This window comes from Pituophis catenifer, unplaced genomic scaffold (genome assembly GCF_029215685.1).
Source record: "Pituophis catenifer annectens isolate HBS135680 unplaced genomic scaffold, rPitCat1.0.hap2 SCAF_1, whole genome shotgun sequence".
In the NCBI taxonomy this organism is placed as follows: Eukaryota; Metazoa; Chordata; class Lepidosauria; order Squamata; family Colubridae; genus Pituophis; species Pituophis catenifer.
In genome coordinates this window covers 280,577,150-280,593,161 of record NW_027256881.1, presented here as the reverse complement: position 1 = coordinate 280,593,161, position 16,012 = coordinate 280,577,150, and the positions used below count along the sequence as shown (strand labels likewise).

Genomic DNA, 16,012 nt, shown 5'->3' with positions numbered 1-16,012 from the left:
ACTTACTCTATCTCTTTTCCTACCATTCTACCCTCCAGACAGAGACTCATTTTTACATGCCTTATCTTAAAATAAGTAAGAGAGAACCTTCTATAGAAGCTAATATACAAGCTAATCCCCAACTGGTGATTTTCCAAAATATTTGATTCCTTGCTACACCATTCCTCTTACAGAACTGAAAACAGGGCAGTGAACAGTGCTAGTTCCAGTTATTTGTTTTCTGATAAGAGAAGCTGAGCCAGATATGTTTTCTGGATGTGAAAACAGATCCTGTCTGTTTTTCAAAGTTCAGAATGATACTTTCATGAATTTTGTGGCAACCAGAAAGCTAAAGTTTACAAAAAACCATTTTAGGAGGGCCTTACAATAAAGAAATCAAAACATTACTAAAATCAGGAGAAACATAGTGAATAATAGTTCGTTAAATTCTGGCAAGACGTGCTAGAAAAACATCAAAATGAGAATGTCTGACCGGAAAAAAGCAGGTGCATTATTCTCCTGCACTGTTAAACTCAAATCTTTTTTACTCATTTAAAAAGGTATTTGTTAAATGGAAATATCTGAAGCTCTGTAGTTTCATTTTTTTCTTAAAAAGTTAATATATTCAGAATAGTCAGTATCAAGAAAAGAAACGTTATTTGTGCCTTTGAGATTAAGAAGTTTATTTTAAATTCTAGAGTCAACCAATCCAACAACTTCATGAAGAAATATCCTATTTTTCAACACATTACAAATATACAATACATGAAAGCCTTGTATGATTTCAGTAACACCTACTTGTAATCTCTCTCCCAGAACTTGACGGGTCTGACATAAGAAGTGATAAATATTGCACTTCCCAAAAAAGGGTTCAATGGGGTAGAGAAAAAGGCAGACACGATTGCCTGGACAAACAGCATTGCAGAATCTACCGGACAATAAAGTTAAGGATGTCATAATTGTTACCCGCTTATTAGCAGGATAGAATGAAGCAGTATATTTGTCCCCTATTATTTTTTCTTACAACACTGAGCATGTAAATTCACCTTTGCTTTTCGTAATCACTTACTGTATATTTTCTCTCCTAGATTTAAATTTCAGGAGATCAAATTAAAATAAGTTTGAATTTCAAAAGGATACGGGGCACAGCAAATGGTTGGGCAAAAGCATGGAAAGCAGATCCCCATGTGATTTGCCAAGGAGCAATATAAGTGTACACAAACCTCAGTTTATAAAAAAGTTCCCAGAGCTAAAAAAGAAATCAGAAGAAAATATTTAGAAACATAAGCACCAGCAGGAGTAGCAATACAGAAGCATAATCATGCATGGATTTAATCCTCTTAAAGCATGTGCAAAATAATGTCTCCATTAAGGCTTAAGGGAACTCGATTTCAGGGAGCCACAGAGACCTATCCACCGCATCCCATGTTTGTATGTAAGCATGCCCTGTTGAACTGATTAAAGACCACTGTCAAGAACAAAAGTGAAGTGGAATTTTTCTAGGTTCCCTTTTAAAATTGAGGGGAAAAATACCATGACATTGCAAGATTTATTTTACATTATAAGATTAGAAAAATTTAAAAAGTAGAGACAATCATCACTTCTGGAGTCTACTGTACATGGACGTGCCCATGTAGTTTTCTTCTCAACAAACCATTTTCTCGGTAGTTTATGTTGGCTTCCTCTGGGATATTTTTTTCTCAAATTCTCAGTTTTTGACTACCACCCTAAGATATCCTGTTAAATCTCCAAATTTGTCCAATTATCCAAATTTACTTTACGTGTCTAATATGTACAATTTTAGTTAGCTTTCTGAGATTAGTCAACATTGACCAAAACTCATACCTTTATACTTTGTACCATAACAATTCTTGTTTATCTGTTTATTATTAACAAATGTACAGAAACCTAAATGGTCTCTCAGCTAGTAACAAGGCATACATCATACTAAACCACCTACAGGAAACAATAAAAGAATACTTGAAGAAGATTACAGGTTGTGCTCACATGACTTGCTCACCTATAAACGCTGGTTTCAGCTTAGTAGTTTGTATGAACACAGCCATTATATTTTATAAATCATAATTTATGGCTTCATACATTGCTCAAAATCAGCCAGCTGTAGTTTATTCAGTGAACCATGGCTAAATAAATAAGAGTTTAATATATATGAACTAGATCTGTGTTAAAAAGGTCTGCTTGAGCTTTATAAAAGTTCATTGAGCAAGAAGACAGCTCTGCTACATAAAAAGCCCTTTCCCCCTTTGCTCTGGCAGATGTTGAGGTGTTCACACTAAGCCAGGTTCTGCCAGTTGCTTGTAACAATATGGACTAGAATGGCGATGCTGTATTTGACTTTACCTTGCTGAAGAGTATGGACATGAAGAACAAGTCTAGCAGCATGGTCTCAGAGAATCGATTGTAATCAAACGTAAAGAAAAGCACTGTAAAAATGATAGTGACATACTGGTAGGTTGGATTGCTAAAAGATGAGCGCAGCAACTTCATACCAGCTATAGTAATCATTAAAGCACCAAGTCTGCAATGAGAAAAATACAATTTCAGATGAAACCTGAAGCCAAGGAATTCCCTTAGTTTTCCCTTTAGAAACTCCCATTAGTTTCTTCTTGCCTCACTCCCCTCTACCTGATCAGTTTGTTGATTATACTCAGTGAACTTATTTTCTAAAATTCCTTTTTATTAGATTTCCTAACTCGCAGGATCTTGTCTGGGTTCTCAGCATATGTCTACATTCCAGTTTTGTAACTGATCATGATGACACTAAGATGGCAAAATGTGTATCTAACAGCAGAATGCCAGCTCCATCCTTTTCTATTTCCTTTGCAACAATATAGGCTAATCTGTTAACAGGCACAATTTGCACTGCAACTTCAATTTTGTCACTTGTCCCTCGGTGGATACCCATGTATCTATGGTTATGTAAAGTCTTAATCTTACCTAAAAAATACCTAAATTGCATGTTTTTTTAAAAGTAGAAAGAAAATAAATAAATAAATATAGACTAAATTAATAAATACAGATGAAAGATATTGCAGTGCAACAGATCACTTTGTGTCTTGGATAAGTGGAATATTCATTCAGCTTATGCCTTCATACCAACTCATTTAATTGAAGTCATAAACTTTACTCCCACCTACATTGCATGCATTTTCTCCTTTCTTAAAATGATATATAGCAGTGTTGGTGAACCTTTTCGGCACTGAGTGCCAAAATGGGAGCGCATGAACACGTGTGTGTGCCAGAAACCGGAAGAGCAGCCACCCGGCACGCATGCACACACCGGGCAGCTGCTCTTCCGGTTTCCGGCACAAACATACACACCAGCCAGCTGGTTTTCGCACGTGCATGCGCGCCCAAAGCCGGAAGACCAGGTGGAATCCGGAAGAGCAGCCACCCGGCGCACACATGGGCAGCTGCTCTTCTGGTTTCCGGCATTCCCATGTGTGTGAAAACCAACTGGCCGGCGTGCCAGAACCCGGAAGAGCAATGGGCAACGGCTCTTCCGGGTTCTGTGTGCCACTTCCGGCATGCATGCCATAAGTTCGCCATCACGGATATATAGGAACCTCCTTTTCCCATTATATGCCAATATTCAGTTAATAAAGTAGATTAGGTAAAAAGATGGTAAAAGGCCTCAAGATCCTGTCATCATATGAAAAGCTCTGCTAGATTAGACCAAAGGATTATCTATGGAGGTAGCTGCAGACTAGATCCAGCCCAAGTTCTCCTTTCACACCAGATTTGGCCCTATTCGCTTATGGATTTGGAGTCACCTTGATGATAGATAGACAATCAAATGGATAGGGTTCTGATTCTTTTTATATGATTTTTATGACATTCCATTTGTCTTGGACAAAATAAAAGGTAGTATTCGTTCATGCAAATATTAATCTGATATGTCCCAATAATATGGTAGTTTTCAGAAGGCAGAGAAAGTAAAGGTTTGGAATCTCAGGCACAGGGTGTTGGAAAGGAGAACTTCATGAATCAAGTAACTTAAACCTGAGAAAAGATAGGTGGAGAGTTTGTGTGGCAGTTTGTAGAGATTTAGGCAAGGAAAAATTAATGAGAGATTCAAGCTTTCCTTCCTAACAGTAAAAGAACTTTTACCATGGAAAAATATTAGCAAGGGAAGTTGTAAGTGCCCTTTCTCTAGAACAGGGGACTGGATCTAGAACAGTCCCGGGGACTGGATCCGGACTATTTATTTATTTATTTATTTATTTATTTATTTATTTATTTATTTATTTATTTATTATTTATTTATTTATTTATTTATTTATTTATTTATTTTTCGTATTTCTATGCTGCCCACTCTCCGAGGACTCTGGGCGGCTTACAACAAAGACAATATACTAAATAGCATACTGCCCCCAACAATCTGGGTTCTCATTTTACCTACCTCGGAAGGATGGAAGGCTGAGTCAACCTTGAGCCGGTGAGATTTGATCCGCTGATCTGCTGAACTAGCAGTCAGCTGAAGTAGCTGCAGTACTGCACTCTAACCACTGCGCCACCTCGGCTCATGTGGTGCATAGATCTGTCCCGCAGAGCCATCCTGGAAGCAGCAAAGGACAGGTCCGTGGTGCCACAGCCAGTGAAAACGGAGCTCAGCCTTCCTGAGCTCCATTTTTCCTGGTAGAGGGTCACAGGAAGCCGTCGCAGCCGAAAATGGAGCTCGGGAACCCATTTTCGCTGGCAGAGCGCTCGGGCCTCCACAGGCACCCCCGACACAAGTGACATCGAGCTGGCCACGCCCACACCAGCCACGCCCACACCAGCCCCCCAAGGTCAAACACAACTCTGATGCAGCCCTCAATCGAAATCGAGGTTGACACCTCTGCTCTAGAAGAAGTAACTGTCTGCCATTAACTTTAACTTGAATTTCTGTACTGAGCAGGAGTTTGAACTCAATGGCTTGAATGAGACCTTCTTATTCTACAGTTGCATGAGAGACACTAAAGCATTCCTAGTGCTGAGGATGATGAAAGGTTATAAAATGGGGAAGTGAAAATAGCAACAAAGCTCCCAAACAGACACCTTTTTTCAAAATGCTAATCATAATTAAAACAAAAGTAAAATAATGATGCATGCCTTTTTCTACTTACTCTGTATCTAATCTCTTTGGACTAGCAATAGCCTTTGCACTGCTGCTGAGCTCATTGAGGACTACCAAGGGATAGATTATATTCTTCTCCACAAAAAGAAGCCATATATGAGCTTTCTCAAACCACATAACATGTGCGGCATCTAAGAAGTCAAAGAGTACATTATGAAATCAAGAATTTCTGGAGTATGCATAGAATATCAAACTCAACTCTAATACCTCTAACGGAACATCCCTAAAATAGCTGCACTGTCTTTCTTTATAGATAGAGGAATAAGGTTTCTATGGCAAAAAGAAAAAACTAGCACATAACAATAGCACTTACACTAATATACCGCTTTACAGTGCTTTACAGCCCTCTCTAAGTGGCTTACAGAGTCAGCTTATTTCCCCCAATAATTTGGGTCCTCATTTTATCCACCTCAGAAGGATGGAAGGCTGAGTCAACCTTGAGCCTGGTAAGATTTGAACTGCCAAATTGCAGGCAACCTGCAGTCAGCAGAAGTAGCCTGCAGTACTGCACTCTAACCACTGTGCCACCACGGCTCATGTAATTTAACTATACATAGAATTTTTAATAAATGCAGCTTAATTAGAAAAACTCAACATATTCAGTGATAATGCAACCAATACTGTATTTAGTTAATCTACTGCAAATTGTGCTACTTACTGCGGACTTCAAACTGATAGTATTCCTTGGTTTTCAGCAATGGATGAGAAAAACAGTGCCATGGGAGCTGTTTTCGGAGCTGAGGCAGCACATAATGGGTCATAAATCCTATTAATCCCACCAATGCATACAAAACGTAACTTAAAACAGGCTAAAAGAAAATTTTAAGAAAAAAAAATCTCAAAATCAGGTAAATATAATAACCATCCCTTTCAGAATTGTGTTACTTTATTTACTTTATTTCATTGTAAATAACAGCTCTGATTAAAAAGCTATCTTCTTCTCTGCTTAATCTTACCAACTAACATTGTATGTCAGAGCATATCAAAAACATCAGAAACACATGAAGCAGTCCAATGGTGGGTTTCAAATTTTTTTACTACGGTTCTATGGGCGTGGCTTGGATATGGCATGGCTTGGTGGGCGTGGCAGGGGCAGGATACTATAAAATTTCCATTCCCACCCCACTCCAGGGGAAGGATACTGTAAAATCTCCATTCCCTCCTCAATCCAGGGGAAGGTTACTGCAAAATCCCCATTTCCTCCCGATCAGCTGGGACTTGGGAGGCAGGGAATAGATGGGGGCGGGGCCAGTCAGAATTTTTACTACTGGTTCTCTGAACTACTCAAAATATCCGCTACCGGTTCTCCAGAACTGGTCAGAACCTGCTGAAACCCACCTCTGAAGTAGTCCCTTATTGGATCCTAGTTGCTTCCCTTGATTAAATGTATATCAGTTTATGGGAATATGATACCAACTGAAGAAAAATGGCAATAGAATTCTGTATTTTCCCTTTAAATGCTATACTTTAAATGCAGAATATTACACTGCATATTATTATTAGAATTAAATTTTGGTTTTTGTCCAGGATTGGAGCACTCCTTCTATATTTTCTCACCTATCCTTTGAGAAAATATGGGTATCCTAAAATGAGCTTCTCTGAATGAATATGATTAAAATCTAGATTCTTCTCCAACTCCTTAACCACTGAATTTGCTGGAAGTTTATCATTTAGTCGCCACCCACTGATATGTTTACTAACTTTCTTGCTATAGTCCTTTTAGTATTTGCATTTTATGGCATGTGTATCAGACAAAACAAAAACAAACAAAAATGAGATTCTGGTCTGTTCAGACAACACAGCTTCAGTACATCATGGTTTTTAGCATCCCAAGTTTCCATATTTACTCATATACCAGACACATCAGTCTGCTCTTGAAAAAGTTGTACAAGCAGGAACATGGAGAAATGAGAGAATTTTCTAATTACAGGCTACCTCATATCCTTCCCATCTTACTTAAAATTCTTAAGATAGTAATGGGGACTAGCTGGAATAAACCCTCGAGCACTTAATGCAAGAAAAAAAAGAGAGGCATACATAGAATCAATGTGATATGACAAAGAAGTTTTCTATGTGGTTAAGCAATCCAAAAATATCCAAGAAAGATTTATAAAAGAAATGTGTATCATGATTTTTTAAGTGGGCAGCAGAAATAAATCTTACCTGCAATACTGTGAACCCTGTGCTGACATGGATTGCAAAATAAAGTACACCAATGACTACACAAACAACAAGATCAGACTGCAAACGTTCATTCTAGAAAAAAAGAAAAAGACAATGCATCTGCATATCAAGAAGGTTCTATAAAATTTCCACATTTTTATTACTCACATGGTTATTTTGAAGAGGGTTTCAGAATATAGTGTTGCAATTAATATTTATAGACTCAAAACCTATTCCCCTCCCACAGTTTTTATTGACATATTTGTGGAATTTTAGTCCAGGTACCAGATGACTTGCCAAGCTGTACAAACAATTGTTAGAACAGAGTATCATAAATCTTAGCATAGTCTGAACAAATCATTTAAACACCTGAATTGTGTGTGTATCTGTCTGTCTGTCTGTCTGTCTGTCTGTCTGTCTGTCTTTGGCACAGAGTATTATCATAGCAATACTACTACTACTACTACTACTACTAATAATAATAATAATAATGATGATGATGATGATGATGATGTCCATGTGAAAAAGTAATTATTTTTAGATTCATTAATTGTTTTCATCATGTTTAGTTATAATCACTGCAACCAAATGTTCTCTGAAACTAGTGATTAGCTTCTCATATTAATACACAGGTATTCTGACTCATTCCTCCATGGTGAATGGCTTCCACTAAATGGCATTTGTGGGTTTTCTTGCATTACTTGCTTACTTCAGGCCCCACGTAATACTTCAATGAGATTTAGGTCAGCACTTTGACACTGAGTTTGTTCTTCCTCCATTATTGTGTAGATTTCTTTGTATATTTGGAATCATTGGCTTTTTGTATGATCTACTTGTGCCTTACTTCAATTTTAGCTGGCAGATAGATGACCTAATATTTCCCTGTAGAATTCACTAAGAGGGTCAAAATTCTTGCTTCCTTCAAAACTGGCAAGTCATTCAGGTCCTGAACAAGCAAAGCATCCCCAATCCAGCTCCACATTTGACTAATGGTACAAAGTTCTTACAGCAGAATGTATTGTTTGATTTAATATAATAAATATAATGTAAATATAATAACACACATAAGCCTAAAAAGTTCCAATTCTGATTTAGTGGCAAAAATACCCTGTTTTCCCCAAAATAAGACATCCCCTGATAATAAGCCCAATTGGGCTTTTGAGCACATGGCAATAAGGCCAAGCGCTTATTTCAGAGTTCAAAAAAAATATAAGACAGGGTCTTATTTTCAGGGAAACAGGGTATGCAAATATTTAGATATTCTGAAATAATCAAATACTCTTTTCATAGAATTGTAGACATGGAATCTGCACATTGGGATGTTCTCCAAATGTTATGGACTCCCGTCCCATTTGAGTCGGAAGCACTGTTTAAGGCACTCCCGGGTTGAAAGGAGTAGTCGGTGACATCACCACTGCCTGGGGTGGCTCCTTTCATGTTCCCATCAAGGAGTGGAGCAAATGACAGGAGCTCACCCCACTATGCAGCAGTACTTGGATCTTGAATGCAGATGTTGCTAACCTCCAACCCGGCATGAGCCACTGCGTTCTAATGTTCTAGATTGTATCTCCCACAAATTCCAGATGAGCAATGATCAGTATTAATAGTTCTGGAAGTTTCCCCTGTTCATGAAATCTATTAATCTTTCTCTAGTCTTATACTACAGATTTGGCTTATTTATAGCAGACAGTAGCATTGTTCATATTACTGGAAATATAACTGTATACAACACTGAAACACCTATAAGTATTAGACTACGACTAAGATGGTGATTATTCCTAAATATTCCAGAAATATGTCAACTATTTAGCTCAATATTTAGTATTCATAATAGCAAACTTGTGAGAATCATTAGTAATTTGAACTATGTTACAACTTACCACTGAGTTTCTAAGCTTTTCAGGTAAGGGGTCTTTGACTTCAGATAATGGATCTTCTGGATTTTTATCTTCTGAAGTAGGAAAAAGCTTTGATTGCACTAAAGAGCTAAAGTAAATACTTGTTTTAAACAAAGTCTTTACAGAAAAGAACTGCATTATTCATTACTGTATTGTAAGCAAATCTAAAACATCCCTTCCAGTTTAAAGGAAAATGAGCCTTTTTTTAAAAAAAAAATAAAACAAATGGTATCTATCAAAAGAGCTCTATCACTCTTTGGTATCCCCACTGTCTGGATATTTTTACAGTGCTGTAGCTCACGTGATAAAATGTTATAAATTGCTTCTGTATATCCTCTACAGCAAGGTGCCAATCATTCGTGGTTTCATTGAAACAGCTGAAATTTGAAAATGTAAATGAATGTAACCATTTAACTACTACACATTTATCTTTTGGATATCATCAGAAATGTTTCAGTTCAATATTTGAAACAATCTGTAAGTAATTTAAAGTACTCTGTAATTTTTAGCTGACTGTTCTTATGCAAATAATTCCTACAAAGCTCTGAGTGTGACTTAAATTTATTTATTTAGAAGATTTATATCACTGCCCATCTTAAGTAACCCTAGGTGGCTCACAACAACAGTAAAACCAAGTTATGAAAGATTGTTTTATGACAGAAGATAATCATAAAAACTGTAAAGCAGTAAACAAAAAAATCTGTGCCTTAATCATCTCCTTAGGATACCCCATGGCAACCTCCAGTTGCCCATATTCCAAACTATCTCTCGATACAGTTTTAGGAGAGGGACGGGTCGAGCCAAGGAGAGACTTAGTCTACAATCTCTATGTGGGCACAAGAGGGCAAAGTCCAACCCCTTCTTGAATGCCATTGAACTTTATCTAGTCTCACCCAGGTGCAAACTGTTAGTCTGAGAAAATTCCTGTGTATAGGCATGAGCAATAACACAATTAATTGGACTCTTCAAAAGTGGGTCGGTTGGTTGTGCCTAATAACAGTAAAATCCTATCCCAGCACTTTGGTAAAATGCCTGATCTTAATGTCTTACATAAGGCTAAAAGAGCTATGAATCCTGAAAGACCTCCCAACTGCACACCAAGTCAATCTGGGGAGTGCAACCCCATCCAGGTCAAAGATGACAAATCACCAGATCATGGACGGCTAAAGTCTCAGAGCCATTCCATCTTGTTAGGGTCATGATTTAAAATTTAGATTCTGACTATGATAAAGTTACTCCAACTGAATTTGTGGAATGGTCAGCTCAGAAGCCACCAATTTAAGAATGACTTGAGGCTGATCAGGCACAACCTGGAGAGCTGGAGCAGTCAGATGATGAGGCACAACCCCGAAGCCATTGGGCTTCGTGCACAGAGCAAAACAACAATGCCCTGTGAGGCTTCTTGCCAAACAGAGGGAGAGGTCTTCATAATTGAAGGCCACTAGTTGAAGACTGATTTAAAAGGCAGCCTTAACTGATGTCCCTTCATTGGAAACAAGTATCTGATCTCTGGCTCTTATGTGATATTCATGTGGATTCTACTTGTAATTCTTGGACTGGCCTGACTTGGCTCCCTGAAATTTGGACTGGATTTTGACTACTCTTCTGCATGCTCCTTTTGAAAGCAAAACCACTCAGGCAGAGTTTCTTTTTCAGAGACTGTTTTGATTTACATTATTATCCTTGATTGCAGTTCAGCCTTGAATCAATTGCTAATCTCCAAGATCTGCCCAACTAGAATCCAGTTCTGAGTGAAACTGAAAGACTTATCTGACAGATGCTGAAGACTCCTCACAGTGGCCCTGCAAGACCTCCCCTGGCTCTTCTTTAGAGGGACCTGGTGACCCCAAACAGGGCTGCTGGGCAGCTCTCTCTCTCTCTCTCTCTCTCTCTCTCTCTCTCTGTGTGTGTGTGTGTGTGTGTGTGTGTGTGTGTGTGTTATTTGGGTCCTCTAGTCTTCCTGCACAAGTGAATGAAACATTTTACTTCAGAATCTCTGAACAAGTGATGGAGAATCACCTCTTACCACAGAAAGAGGCAATGGGCTAATGGACAGAAAAGATTATTGAATCCAGATATATACAAATGCTTCAGAATCATCACAGTCTATGGCAGTAATCAGAATAACCTGGCAGCAAAGAAATTTCAATGCAGCAAAGAGCTGCAATTCCAATCCTATATCTATTTACTACTAATTTCAAGTGAGTTAAGGTGACTTACTCATAGAAGCAAAATTAGGATTTTAAAAAGATAATTTCTTCTAATATTTCTCAATTTGAGGAACAAAATTAATGTAATATTGGAACAGGAAGACATCACTTACAAAAGGACAGAAGGATCACTACTTTGTCGGCTGAGATGATAGGAAATTGCCACTAAGGTACCACAGAATACTGAAAAAAGCACTGGAATATGTTGACCATCCCAAGAATCCTGTAGACAAATATGTATTCCTTTATCAGAATAATTAAGTCAAGTTATAGTATAAAAGATCATTTTTATTTTAAATTTTTTAGAAAGTCTGCATTAAAAAATGAATAATATCAATTGCATAGCCATAGTTGGTAAACCACAAGATTATTTGATTTGGGGATTTTTTTAAAACTGGACTTTCTCGGGTTTTTTTTTCCTTTGAAAATGTTTCGCTTCACGTCCTAGAAGCTTCTTCAGTTCTAACTGGTGGGGAACTAAAGTTTTAGGTTTCTTTAGTTTTAGTTTTTTTAGTTTACTTTATTGTCATTGCACCTCGTACAACGAAATTAAATGCCATCTTCAGTGTACATCATACATAAGAAAACTATAAAAATAAAACAAAAACACACATCCTTCACATTCTATACAATTGAATTGAAACTTGAAGCTTCTTGGATAAGAAGCAAAATGTTTTCAAAGCAAAAACCAAGAAGTCCAGTTGCCTTTTGGAAAAAGCATCTTTGGGTTAATGAAATGTAATAATAAAATAATCCAACTCCAGTTATTCAGAATAGAATACCAACTGAGAGCTCTGAAACAAGGCACTCACTACTCAATATAAAGATCAAAAAGCATTTGGAAGCTTTATAATTCCTTGGGAAAAATAATTGAGAACTTTGGAAGTAGCAAATCTCAGTGTTTAAGTCACATACAGATTATGCTCTTCCAAATTAAAGCAAAATCAGGACAAAGGCAAATGAACCTTTTCAAAAATCACATGTATGGTCAGTCACTAGGAGTCATATATACAGGGTGTAAGGATAGTAAATGACCACAACTTCTGCTTTTCAGCAATTTATATTCAACAAGCATTTTCTCTAAATCTGGAGACCCATGTAGCCATGTGTATACATCTGCTGTATGAATCTCCTGTTAAAATTAGGATATGAATCTGCTATTTTTGAAATTTTTTTCATGTTATAAAAAAGGAGAATGAAGCAGTGTATTTCCATATGGTCCAAATTCTTAAGCTTAAGAATGTAAAATTTAGAATTTTAAATTAATTAAATTATTAATCAATTAAACACATTAAGAATCTAGCAGCTTAAAGGCTAAATTAATTCTCTATGTAGATTTTTTCCCTTCTTTTTGGCTAGGTTTAATTTATTGCAATAATCACAATATGCATTGAGAAAAAGAGAGAAAGATCTTTTTCTCACTATAAACCATTATTGTATTTTTTCTTTATAGTGTTTTAGTTCTTTGTATTACAGTATTATAAAATAATAATACTGTAATAATACTGTAACAACACTAATGACATTAGACCTAATATTAACAAATATTCAAAATATATTTTCTTATATAAAGATGTGAGATTTTTGTCTGCACCTTGAAGCTATTTCAAATTAGTTTTATTGGAAAACCCCTGGCTTTCTGTATTGTACAAAAAAAGGATGTTATAAACCCATGAAATCAAGTGATAACTGCATTTATGCATTTATCTGCATTTTTTATTTATTTTTATTTTATTTTAATTTGATTTATATGCCGCCCTTCTCCGAAGACTCAGGGCGGCTTACAATGTGCTCAGCAATAGCCTTCATCCTTTTGTATATTTATACAAAGTCAGCTTATTGCCCCCACAAACTGGGTCCTCATTTCACCTACCTTAGAAAGGATGGAAGGCTGAGTCAACCTTGAGCCTTGGCGAGATTCGAACCCTGCAGTAGCAGGGTTTAAAAACAGAATGTAACAATTTTAAATCTAACTGTACTATATAAAAATATAGCACTGGTGGTACTACTCACCTTTAGGGCCCCATAACACAATCCATATAATAACGCTACAGCCACAATACTACAGATAAAACTGTAGAGTGCTGCAATGAGGCTTGTCGTGGCTAGATAATAATACAACAATAAAGAATTAAAAAATGAGTAAAATGAATCTTGATGTAAAAATTAAGCATTTATTATTTTGAAGTTTATTTTAGGTGTGCCTTTGTGTATAAATTTTTTTAATGAATTCAACTTTCAGGAAATATTTTTTCACACCTTCTTAGTTTATCAAATATAAATTATTATTACTTTTCAAATAATATAGAGGTAGTCCTCGACTTACAACAGTTCATTTAGTGACCATTCAAAGTTACAACAGCATTAAAACTATTTTTCGCACTTATAACCATTACAGCATCCCCATGGTCAAGTGATCAAAATTCAGATGCTTGATAACTGACTCATATTTATGACAGTTGCTGTGTTCCGGGATCACAGGATCATCTTTTGCAACCTTTCAACAAGCAAAGTCAATGGGGAAGCCAAATTCATTTAACATTAACAACTGCAAAGATTCACTGGGCATCAGGGGTCTCAGAATGCAGGATGGCAAGGGTGACTGTGGCTGGGCCTGGGATGGCTGTGGCTTCCAGGAGCATGGCAAGCAACCCGGGAACCACACCTTGCAAGACATGGTGCAGAGCAGTCAAAAGGGCAGAGATCTTCTAGGGATACAGACAGGTGGGAGTGGAGTTGCTTACCTTTCTAAGGTTTGCGAGTGGGAGGGACCAAGGCTAGAATGGCTCGGATGGGGTGGGTGCTCAGCTAACAACTGCTAAAATATACTTAACTGTGACAAGGGGAATTGCCAGGATTGCCGCACTAAGCATGTGACATCCCACATTATGAGCCTATTGGTTAGCAATGGAAATTCCATTTCCAATTGTGGTTGTAAGTCAAAGACAACCTATAATCTGAAAAGGCTAAATTATGGCACACTGAAAACTGACAGTTTGCCTAAACAGTCAAATTATTTTTTAGAAACCCACTGAAAAGTTTTTTACTGATTATATTTCATGAAATAAAATGATTTTTACTCACCATTGCCTCCAAAGACATGAATATCTAATTGTTCACAGAGGTACATCACAAATGTGTTCACCTGAGGCAGAAGACCAATGAAGAATACTATAGGGAAGCATAATATAAACACTATAGGAGACAAAAATGATAAAAAGCAATAAGTACATGAAGAATTGCTGACTGATTTTCCACATTTGTACCACATTGTAAAGGTACTTTTCCAACATTGTCATAACTGTGAACAGTCGCTAAAGAAGATGGTCACTTAAAAAGGACTACCTGTTTTGTTATTTTCCCTATGTCTTGATTATATTTTCTAGAATCTAAATCCTGTATATTCACTTAAACTCTTTGTTCTGGGATCTTCTTGGAACTGGTGTATCAAAACATTTCATCTTATTTAAGAGAAAGACAGAGAGGGAGAGTCTAAAATAGAATAATTAGGTTCAACAGCGCAAAGATGACACAGTAAGCAATCAGAACGTACATCAGGGAGGGGAGAACCTAGCAACCTCTAGATGTTGCTACCTGGGATGGCTGCAATTTTGGTTCAATAGCATCTGGAAGGTTACAGGTTTTCCAGCCCTTACCTAAATGCACCAAATAGAAAAATCACTCACCCATTATCAAGTCCCTTGCTGAAAGCAGCAATATTGGATTTGTGAAAGCCATTCCATATAGTTGGAACCGTGCAGTAAAAGTGCTCTTGCTGCCATAGTCCAATAGCCAAATGAGACTGCAGCATATACAGAAGTAAACGGGCCTGCTGTAGGCTATGATTCGGTTATGACCCTGGAATACAATTTTGAGTACTGCAACTTAAGTTGTAAATCATAACTACTCCTTTCTTTAAAAATCAGTTCTGAAACTTCATTTCGCATGCTAGTTCCATTGAACACAGAGCTTATGCCTTTTTCTACACAAAGGAATAGGGTTCCCCCCCACATAAGACATTGCACAACAACATTATTATAATTATTTATCAATTGCATCAGCTTTATATTCCAAGCAACTAACAAAGATTCTAGTAATATTGATTTTCAGTTCTAAACAACAGTTTATTTTCTGCTATCATTAGATTATTTTTTTTGCAGCTTCTACTAAAATAATAGAAATTGCCTTTACTCTTTTGTGATTTTATTGAATTCCTATCAGGCATCGTTAAAATAAATATTGCTGCGTATGTGTATTGTTTTTCTAGTTTCTGTGGTTAACACTCCCAAAATTTTCTATTTAGAACAGGGGTGTCAAACTGGCAGCCCATGGGTCGGATGCATCACATGCAGGCCATGCCCACCCCAGCTCTGCAAAGGCAAAAAAGTTACAATAAGTCACCTAGCATTACATCAAACTGAGAGCATATGCACCAAATTCCTTGTGTGTCCAATCACACTTGACCAATAAAAAATTCTATTCTATTCTATCATGTGACATGATCAAGTTTGACACCCGTGATTTAGAAAATTACCTTCATTTTTAGTGGATTTAATTAATACATTTAATTAATACATTTTGAACTGTATACTGGCCATTTGTAGGCATATCATATACTGTAC

General features: G+C 37.0%; 1 protein-coding gene across 1 annotated transcript in view; it reads right to left on the bottom strand.

Moving 5' to 3' along the window:
* The window catches only part of PCNX1 (pecanex 1), an 84,878-nt gene that overhangs the window by 15,285 nt on the left and 53,581 nt on the right, over positions 1-16,012 (bottom strand). The window contains exons 14-24 of the mRNA XM_070939538.1: positions 15,077-15,248; positions 14,475-14,585; positions 13,404-13,495; positions 11,504-11,613; positions 9,163-9,268; positions 7,283-7,375; positions 5,778-5,928; positions 5,109-5,250; positions 2,341-2,518; positions 1,120-1,228; positions 778-907 (exon numbers count right to left, since the gene is read on the bottom strand). Coding sequence (XP_070795639.1) covers positions 778-907; positions 1,120-1,228; positions 2,341-2,518; positions 5,109-5,250; positions 5,778-5,928; positions 7,283-7,375; positions 9,163-9,268; positions 11,504-11,613; positions 13,404-13,495; positions 14,475-14,585; positions 15,077-15,248 — 1,394 coding nt within the window. The remainder of the gene's footprint in view (positions 1-777; positions 908-1,119; positions 1,229-2,340; positions 2,519-5,108; positions 5,251-5,777; positions 5,929-7,282; positions 7,376-9,162; positions 9,269-11,503; positions 11,614-13,403; positions 13,496-14,474; positions 14,586-15,076; positions 15,249-16,012) is intronic.